The following is an 11,018-nucleotide window of genomic DNA, read 5'->3' on the forward strand; positions in this document are numbered from 1 at the left end:
AATGGTGCTGATTTAACAATACTCAGTTAAGGGAATGAGAAAAATACTGAAGAATCGAGTAACATGACATCAACAATATTAGTAAAGCCTAGACAACAATGTAAATGCAAACACAATGTATGGCTCATACAGAGTTGAGCAACCAAATTTGCCATAACTATCACCTTTAAAATAATTACTTTTAACTCTTGTTATGAAAAGTAAATTAAATATTAATTCAACAAATAAACTAAATAATAACACTTATACTAAACAGTCTTGTATATTGAACAACATCTCAAGATTTTATTGACTGATAAAAAAATTTATTTAGCTAATAAAGTACAACTGTCTTTTAAGGTGTATGAAAATTCTGTTTCTTTAATTTTCAGTGTGGAAAGGTAATTTATGAAGAAGTTCAAAACCATGGTAGCTACATGCATAGCCTAAAGGTGGCACTGCTGTTGGGATCAAAGGAAATGCAGGATGAAGCTATTAGTTTGCTGAATACATACACTCAGGTATTGTGGAAAGACTTGTTAGAAAATGTGTATCATTTTTAAGTCCTCTGATGACTCAGTGTTAAGTCTGAGGGCTTATAATACTAAAAATTATGTTTTGATACGTACTATAGGCACATCATTGGTAGCCCATTGAGTAGCTTTGCACTAAACAACAAACAAATAATAGTGCCAAATATTCCATTAAATGTTTAAACACATTAAGATTTAAACAAATTAGTGGTTATATGGTGTTCAATGTTATTTGAAAACATTTTTCCTAGGTGAGTATATATAACGGATATTGCTCTCGGTTATAGGTTAATGCTTATTCTAAGTAGTTAAAAGAAATCAATATGTACAGAAAATTATTACTCATGCTGCATTGTGTTATTTAAAATCTATTGTTGGTATAAGCATGTGTAAAATGTAAAGTTGTTAGATTGATGTGAATATCATAGGTTTTATAGAGCAACGAGAGTATTTTGTTGGGCAGGGAATTTTTGCTTATTAATTTTTTCTCCTCCAGGTGTCAGAAAATGATTATGATGAAGAATTGTTGTCACTTCTTCTACATCAGCATTTAGTACCTCACACCCTGGCTACCAATTTGTATGGTCCCATCATTAAACACTTGCTGGACACTGAGAATGAAGAAGAACGTCAGTACAATGTTGAATGTGTAGTCAGGGAGCTCTATAACACTGGTCACAGAGCTGAGGCTGGCTCACTGCTCCTGTTAGCCAACAATATGCATCCTGTTCTTTCAACATTTGGTAGTGCCTTGGGTGTTCTTCAAAGATTCATTCACAGAACTTGATGATTGTGCATTCTACCAATGAGAATAAGCATATTTAGACAACCTATTTCTCTATCAAAAGGAGTGAAAAATAGAAGGTGCAGGTCAGAATTATTTTACGTTTTTGAATAAATATTGCTTTGGCAATTGAATGTAAGTAGTTTTTTCTTCTTATAATGTCCAACTATAAAGGAAGGACAGGTTCTGGTAAAATGATGAATTTTAAATTATTGTCACACCACTATTTGTTTCGCACTCCAAATTTCTACAAGTTTAAACACTAAATAAATAATCTTTCTGCTTTATACAAAAGGAGCTACAAAAATAAATAATAATGAAAAAGAAGTGTTCAACTAAGTTTCCAAGTTTGTTTTCTTATTGACACAATTAATTTATTAAAAAATAAAGCTTCTTTAATAATGATTATTTATCTTGGATTGCAAATGTTGAACATGTATGTAGTTTTGGCTCAGAAAACTGTAGAGCAGCCTCCAGCCTAAAATATTTTTCCAGAAAGTAAACATTTCTGATGATCAACAATAATAACTGTACATTTTATATTATTGATTTAAAATATCATTCCATTTTAAAGTAAGATTAATTTGATTACTTATAATTGTATGGATATTGGAATGTTTTGAGAAAATGATACATATCACTATGAAGGATTGAATAACAACTAAAGTCACTTTAGAAAAGAATAAAATATTTATTCTGCTTATACTTTTTATGTATCCTTTCATACATAGAAAAAAAAAGTCAAGCTTGCTTTATCAGTGTCAACAAAATCATTTATAGAATTATATAGTTTGACATTTAGTCGGTCAGAGTATCTTGTTCAGACTCACGGGGCTTGAATTCCAACTTAAAAAAAAAGAAATTACTATTTTTTTTGCAGTAGAGATAATGAATGTGGTAAGGCTATATTTCCACCTAGAGGTCATTGTATATTTGACCAAGAAAAGTAAAGCTAATCTAATACTTTTGTCCTTCTGGATCAGTTCAACATTAAACACAAAACTATTTTGGTGAGGAAGAGGTTAGGAACAATAAAAGAAATCATGGCATTAGCAAATATCTCGATCAAGTTTTTGTGACATGACATGGCAACTGAAAAATTGTGAAATGAGTTTCCTAAGGTTTTTCTTCATAAAGTGGTGAGCAGACCTGCACTAATTGAGAGCTAGTATATAGATATCAAATAAAACACTACTGTGAAAGTTATCAATACCATTAATGTCAAAGTAAATAAATATTTGGAACAGCAAGAAGTATGAGATTTGATAGGAAGAATTAATAACTACTTCCTGACAGTGATGTCGAAATCATATTCCACCATATATGAGCTAACAAAAATGTAGCAATGTTTTTGACTAGAAGTTCACCAATTGTATGACTTCCTGGAGAGTTCACTCAGATACAAAGACATTTGATGAATAATACAGTGGCACTCAAACCATATTTAAAATGCTGAAATTAGTAGCTGCTAAGAAATTCAGGTTCTATAGTCATGTTCAAAATAAAATTAAAAGTTATAATGACATTCATTACTATCTTGGGTGAGCTAGTTTTATCATTTTAGAATCAAGATTTATGTGGCATGAGAAGCAACTCAACACAAAGAAAGCTCTAGTAGAAGACAAATAATAGCATGTGCAATATATACACACCTAGATTAACAGTATATCAACAAAAAGAAAACAGTGATAATGTCAAGTATCAGTTCTGACTTATGGAGGTGGTTTGGTTTGACGAGAAGTTATTGATAACTGTAGTAAGAACTACATACATGTTTTTTACTTTATTTGGATTTGTAGTTCATGCTCTCATGGAGTAATCACAATATTGGTTTATTTTTGTTTAGTACAAGTATCCAAATGTGATTTACATATAACACTGATCTACCATTCTTCTTAGTATGGTAGCAATTAATACATTGAAGCATACAATCTTATTTTAATGGAGCTTGTGATGTATACATCCAAAACTTGGATCTTGGAAACAACTGCACTGATCATCACCAATCATAACTGGATAATATTTTTATAACTACACAGCATTTTTATAGCTGAGCAATAAATAAAACAATTCAGATTTCCACAAAAATGATATGTTTCAGATTTAACCAATAAAAATTACAAACAAAAAGAATAAGTTTTAAATATAAAACAATTTAAAAAATATTTGTTTTTCTTAGTGAAAATCTCATGAGTGTTGCAACAGAAAAACAGGCACTTTCATTGTTAATTTCATCTACAAAGAAATACTTCAATAAAATCTACTCTGTGATAGCTTATTTTTAAACTAAAATTTCAATAAAATTCTTTTTCTAAAAGATGGTGAACATTACTGAATGTCAAGTATGAGTACATTGTTGTAGAACTGTCAGACAATTCCAGAAAAGACTGCAGGCCCAATAGCCTTCCACAGGAAGTAGCAATAACACCTGCCCAGAAGGCGGGTATTTCTGCTAGTGTGCCTAATAATGGTCACTTTCACCACAGTGACAACACGTCTTCAGATGTTTGTGTCTTATCAATAAAGTTTTTAAGGCACTGCATAGATTTATCAGTTGGTTATCTTTACTATTATCAGTATTATTTGCCATAATTCCATTGACAGTCAGGGCCACTAAAATGCCTAATTGTCATAGATTACACATGAGGAAATTACCATGGAACTGAATACAGAAGTAAATCTGTCAGTTATAAATAAAGGTACATCCAACTACTGGAAGATAACAAAGCTCAGAATTAAATAGTACTATAGCTACTAGAAATAAATGTACTAATGTAAAATATGTTAAGGTTCATTAGAAAAACAACTTTATGAAACACTATTCTATTAGGTCGTCAAGAAATTAATGTCACATTTTGGAACACTTTCATTAACCAACCCCCAAGAAACCCTCATCACGTATAATACTTAAACAAACCACCTAAACGTCACGTTAATGTAGCCTATATAATGTGTAAAGTTTAGTATATTCACATGATGAGACAGATTCGGCATGTAATGCTGTTTGAATATAAGAAGGGAAACAACACCTCTGTAGCCACAAAGAATATCAAAGATGTTATGGAAATGTTTTGAACATTCATAAGTGTCAACGATGGTTCAGCAAATTTCGTTCAGGTGACTAGCCTTAAAAACTGTGATGGCAAGGGCCAACATGTTGGAATTTATATTGAAATGGCCCTGAAATTGCATTGTCTCTCATGAAATAATACATAAACATCTAAGGAATATGGGAAAACTCCATAAAGAAGGTGTTTGGATGCCTCACGAACTCTCCGATGATCATTGTTTCCAACGTTACTTTGTCTCATCTGGCATGTAATGCGCATGAACCATTTTAGGACAAAATTGTCACCAGTGATGAAAAATGGATTCTCTATGCAAATATTAAATGCCAAAAACAATCGCTCAGTCCTAGACAAAAACCATTTGGTGGGACATGAAAGGAGTAATTCATTTCAAACTCCTCAATCCACAGTGACTGTCAATGCAGAGATCAGCAGCTGAAACATTTAAATCAAGCCCTTCACTCGTCAGTCGGAAAGGTGTTCTTCTCCATGACAATGCACGTCCACATGTCGCACGTTTGATACAACACAAGATCGTGGAGTTCAGTTGGGAAGTTCTCCCCCACCCACCATATTCTCTAGCTATGGCACCATCAGATTACCCTCTTTTTCGTTTGCTGCAACATAATCTTAATGGGAAAACGTATGCAAATGTGGAAGGTGTTATAGAGGACATTGACAAGTTTACTGCTTCAAAGCCAAGTGATTTCTTTAATCAGGGCATTAACAACCTGGTTGTAAGATGGAAAAGCATCATCTATAAGAATGGAGACTATTTCATGTAATAAATGTTTTTTTTTATATATATATATACAAGTTGTTTAGGTTTTTTTCATCTAAAAAAAGTGACATTAAATACTTGACGACCTAATACAACTAGTTAAGTATCAATGGAAAGGATTATGGCTGATATGCTGGATGAATGTTATTTTTGTTATAGTATCTATTGTTGGATGAGTTCTTTTGGAATTTTAAGATAAAATTAGAATGTAAAATCCATCCCCTTAATAACAGTTAAAACATTTTATCTTGTTAAACTTCTGGTTCTACAAGTTAGCTTTACCAATGTTCACTGACAGGCTTAAGTTCACAGCAGATGCTAATACAAGTTTCACTTACATGTTAATTCTCTTACTTTACAAAATGTTCAGCTTATCTCTTATTACTTCATTGAAATACGAACTCGATAATGGCAGCATTGAACTAAATTACTGGTGAAGGAACTATCACATAATATCACACTACTTCAGACTAAATGTAATTTACTGATAGATTCAGTTGTCAAGAAGGTTCTAGTCATTATGCCACACCCATCATTTATATCAAAACTCCCTCTGCCCAAATAACAATACAAGCCTCTAGAAATTCTAAAAACCCATGAGTGAAAGCACACTACATCTACTATATCTAGTGCCAATGAGGCCTTTTGCCCAATACCAAGGCTCATCAGGCTGGTTAGGATATAACAGACAAATGTCTAGATTAAAATACACTGTCCCCTACCTGGTGCATTAAAATTCCATTCTTAACAATGAACTAACCTTTGACAATTAACAATATTAATATTCATAAACAGATATTACAAATTATTAAAACTGTGAAAATAAAATAATATTAAAATTTTGATTAACAAAAAAATCCTTCTTTCTCTTACAAGCTTGATGATACACTGAAAGTAATCTTGAAAAGAATTTTGGGTACTTTAGCAGGTTGATTAATTTATGGCAAATTATTTTCTAAAACTAACCAGTTGGCTGCTCTTCCACTGACATACCTCTAATGAAAATCATTATATATGACCATTGGTTTGGATAACCTGGATTCTGTTCTGTTGCACTTTAAATTTGTTCTTTTCACTATCTTGTACCTCTGTCTTTGTTGTCTTCAGAAATTCAACTTCTGACACTGTAATTCTTTAATAGTGCACAGAGATTATGGGTCATAAAGTGTGGATCTGCTTAAAGTGAGTGTAACATCAAATATGTATTCCTGCATGAAACCAGTTCTTAGTATGTACTATTCCTCAATATTAATTACCTATACATCATTTTGTGTTGGGAAGCTTACCACAGTAACTTTTCTCTTTCTGGAAGTTTATGACCACTTGCTGTTTGCAATAATCCAAGTGTTTGTTTCAGGTCTGGAGGCGATATCCTAGCTTTCATTACCAGATCGGGTTACACAGTGGTGGTGTAGAACCTGTATCAATCAAGATGTTAAAGGGTTCTCATTAATGAATACATTGACTTATGGACTGGTTTCTTTAAACAATACTTCTTATTGCAAGGAGGATAAATCGAGTACCCTCATCCTCAGGCTTTTGTCTGCAGTTCCCTTTTTAAGAGCAATTAAAACATCTTCTGAGTAAACAGTTGTCTAATTAATTCTTTGAGTTATTTAATGTTTTCACACTGTTTGGTCTGATAATCCTATAATTCCTGGATGACGACTTTAATTGTTTAACTGCAACTTTAATTGATTCAAGTTCCATTGCCAACTGAAAAGCTACCCTTAAAGATGTATGCCTACTTTGCTTTAGTCTAATTCCCATATCTTCATCCACAATAATATCTATGAATTGGCTACTTGCCAAAGAGTCAGTGATTTCATATGGACATTTAGGTAAATGTTTCCACATCTTCAGTAAATTCAGGTGAGGTCTTGTCCTTCCTCTGTTCCAGAAGTTTGCTTCACAAACTTCCTTTTGATGCGAGACTCGAAATTTGTTTGATACGATGGCCAATAATGCCTTGTAGTTCTAACAGCTCTCTGTTGGAAAATTTCTTAATGTTGTTAAAACATCTTTTAAATGTGCAACAAGATTAAGAGTTTGTTTTCCACTATTCCACCCATTCACCTTGGAAATTATTTCAAACTGTGCTAGATATGCCTCTTATTGTATCTTGAATGGGTAATGATAATGAATTGGTATTGTTACGTCTCTGTATGTTTGTTTGTTAATTCTTCTAAGATACAAGTCCTTTCTTTATAAAACTTGTTTATTCTTCCTCAATACAACTTTGTAATACACTTAATTTTCACAGTTACACACACTATAGTTCACAGCAATTCACTCACTTTCTATCGCGCTTAGACTTAATTTTCCGTCCCCGCCAACTATGGTTCCGATCTCTGTGTCTGCTACCCTCAGCTCCCGCCGACCGTAATCGCTGTCTTTCTTTCTCTCTGCCTGCTTCGTCTCTGCCTCCCCGTTTGTCTCTCTCACTATCTAGCGCACTTATATACGATAATACTGCCTGTTCTAGAAACTTCTAAGACTATCAACAGGTGCTACCAACGTCACTTGACTTCCGCTGTCGTAACACACTAGCGAATCTTCTAGAATAATCGTCACGTGACCCCGACTGTCGTAACATTATTCTAATAGCTGGATGGCATAGTAGTGGGATAATCTCGGAAGGTCATGCAGATATTTATAGATAACACAACAGTAGTGGTAACAGGTGTAGAATAGATGGGTTTGCCTATTCCATATGATACCGTTAATGATGTTTGAGGTTTAAATTCTTAAGTAGATGCAGAAGGAAGTGTGATTGGTTTAATATTTGCATATGCCAGTTTAGTTTCTAGATGTCTTTTTTGTACATTTCCTGTGGTGCATTCAACCTTGATACTATAATCCTTCTGCATTTCATTGTTGTTGTTTTGTACTTTCCTTTTTACTTCATTGATGTCCTTTTGTACATCTTTGATTTTATTGTTATAATCCTTCTATACATTTCCCTAGCTTCCATATCTTGTTTTCGATCAAGTTTTTCTTTTTCCTGCCTCATTATTGTAATTTCTCTCTCTCTCCCTCATTCATCTTATTTTCTTTCTCGTACTTCTTGATCCTCTTTCCACTGTTTCATCATTTCCAGAAAGTTTTTTATCTCGATTAAACCACGTTATCATTTTGAAGTTTAGTCTGTATCATATTTTATTCTTACCAAAATATCCCTCTCCTGACACCAGTGTTGTAATGGTTTATACTTTTGAGCAGATTCTAGATAAACCGAATAATGCAAACCAGTCCACCTTAATGATAAGGAAAGCATTTTATTTCTTGAACGTCAAGTTATCTTTGCTAATGTTCAACTGATAAGCCTAAGTTCATGGCAGACGCTAATACAACCATATCAATTGGTAATTCTCTCACTTTACAAAATGTATGATGTATCTCTTTGTCGGATATACAAGACTGTTTAGCTTAAGAGTTATTATTTAGTGATTCAATATTTAATTATTATTTAGTTTTTATAACAAGTGTTAAAAGGTAATTATTTTAAAAGCGATAGTTACGACAAGTTTCGTTACGTAACTCTGTACGAGTCGTAATTTGTGTATGCAGTTTAATTGTTGCATTAAACTTTTGTAATACTGTTGACGTCATCTTACTCGAAGCTTCAAAGTTTCCTTGTTATGTGAATATTGTTGTCACTAGAGGGCTAGATATTTCTGTTGCATGTTATAAATGCGTGCAGAGAGAGTGCAAGACGACGTTAAAGTGAGTTAATGAAAGTGAAGTTAGACTGTTTGTTAGTTTAGCCGTAATGGACAATATTTGAAGTTTCACAGCTTGTAATAACAGAAATAGAGGAGAATAATTTGTCTTGTGAGAAGGTGGTCTAAAGTAACTGTATCTTCCTATGTGAACTTTGACGAAAAAGAGAATTATTTAAAGCTCTGGGTACAACTGTGAATAACCAATAGTGTAATGAATTTTTGTACATACGTTTGACTTTTTTAATATATTATTTTAAAACAAGTGGATTGTGTGCTGTCCGTTTATTGTTGAAATTTATCGCCAACAAGTCACATACACCTACTGTAAAGAATCCCGGCCCCCATAAAACTGACACTCTTATTACTTTGTTCAACCACAAACTCAATAATCACAGCACTGAACTAACTAACAAAACTCACTCAAATAACATTTCCCTACCCGAGACTCAATGTAAATTAATTCTAATAGACTAAAGAGTCAGCCTAATCTAGCCCAAATCACCTTTTATTTGGCTCAAATCGTTTTTTAACCTTTCAAAAACGTCCTAGTCGTTAAGCCACGCTCATCACACTTTATCAAACTCCTTTGCCCAAACAACAACATAAGTCTCCATCATAAGTCAACATCTAAATTAAATAACGAAGCTTACAACATAATGATGATGTTTTAAGTTGCAACTTAGGAATTCTCAAAGAATAGTTACAAAACTAATAATTGAGAAATTTGCTGAACCTTCATTAGAATTACAACTGTTCTTTATGCAGTTAAAGAAAAGTGGAGGCTGAATGTACCCAACTAAAATAGGTTTATTTTGAGTTAGCACTGATTATGCCAGTCCTCCAGCAGGTTTAAGACATTCTGTGTCTATGTGATAACTACAAGTCCACATGGCCAACCAGGTAGTAAAGATTGACGTATAATACTCACTATCAAGTAGAGAGTAACTTTGCATAAACCTTGTAGTTCATATACGTTGATATTAGTTAGGTGACAGGCCAAAATTAAAATTTGAGAAAGATTCTTAAACGAGTCAAGGAATAATTACTTCTGAGTTCAGTGTGAAAAATATTCTTTCTCTGTTAAAGATATCATATTCTAGGCCACAGGATTGACAACCATGAATAATTCTGCACCTGAAAAACATCAGTTAATTCGGATTATTTTTTGCATTAATAAATCTGATTTAATAAGAGGATTTTCCTTGGGTTGCTGAAAGTACAGCACCCTTTGCATAAATGGCTCAGAAAAGACTTATCACAAGCTTTTAACTCTGCAAAACTGCTACAATATAATATAGTAGCAATTTATCCAGTAAGTTCATGAGAAAAATATTACAGTCAGGTAAATTAGAGGGGGTCTTAGTGCCAAACAATTCCGTTACTTATGATTATTACAATCCACAAATCATTGCTATACTAAATTAAACCTGTTCCTTGATGGCTGCACCAAGAATGATACACAATTTCAGCTTATGACTAAAAACTAGTATTCAAATTAGACAAATTTCTTCATGGTGATGCTGATATTATAAGCAGATTCACCATTTAATCAGTACCAAAAGAAGTTCTGCAATCACTTGAAAATCTATAGCTGCATCAACACTTTGCAATAATACCAATATTAGCGGGAGAAATTAGAAAATACGTGGTAATAATTACGATTTAAGTTATGCATTGAAAGTCTTATCTTCATAATAAGACCATCAAAAATAAAACACAACTGCAATCATGCTGAAATAGGTTCCTGTGAATGGATGTTTGATTTTAGGATCTCTAATTCAGGGAGGAGGAGGAGAATTGGAATTTAAACAAAGCTGATTAATATATCTCGCTCCTCTTTCAAACACGAAAGTTCATATTAATATGGCAGAGCTAAGCGAATTTTATGTTTTACAGCAGATCTTGTAGCAAATCTTTATAACAAGGAAAATACATGTCAACTAAAATTATTGTTACGACAGTGGAAGTCACTTGACGCAGGTATCACTTAATGCGTTCTAGAAAGATCGTGGAACATCGCGAATAATTCAGTATTTGCTAGGCGCCCTCTATTCTTGTATATAAGTGCGCCAGACAATTAATCGGAATGGTATAGCAGACAGAAATAGAGACGGAAAATTGAGTCAAGCGCGATAGTAGGCGTGAATC

General features: G+C 33.1%; 1 protein-coding gene across 1 annotated transcript in view; it reads left to right on the forward strand.

Annotated features, from left to right (window-relative positions):
- Positions 1-1,430, forward strand: part of LOC106466556 (neuroblastoma-amplified sequence-like) — a 159,397-nt gene extending 157,967 nt beyond the window's left edge. Inside the window, exons 47-48 of the mRNA XM_022394589.1 lie at positions 372-500; positions 1,009-1,430. Coding sequence (XP_022250297.1) covers positions 372-500; positions 1,009-1,299 — 420 coding nt within the window. The 3' untranslated portion in view covers positions 1,300-1,430. The remainder of the gene's footprint in view (positions 1-371; positions 501-1,008) is intronic.
- Positions 1,431-11,018: the final 9,588 nt, after the last annotated feature.

Source organism: Limulus polyphemus, unplaced genomic scaffold, assembly GCF_000517525.1.
Source record: "Limulus polyphemus unplaced genomic scaffold, Limulus_polyphemus-2.1.2 Scaffold2300, whole genome shotgun sequence".
Lineage (NCBI taxonomy): Eukaryota > Metazoa > Arthropoda > Merostomata > Xiphosura > Limulidae > Limulus > Limulus polyphemus.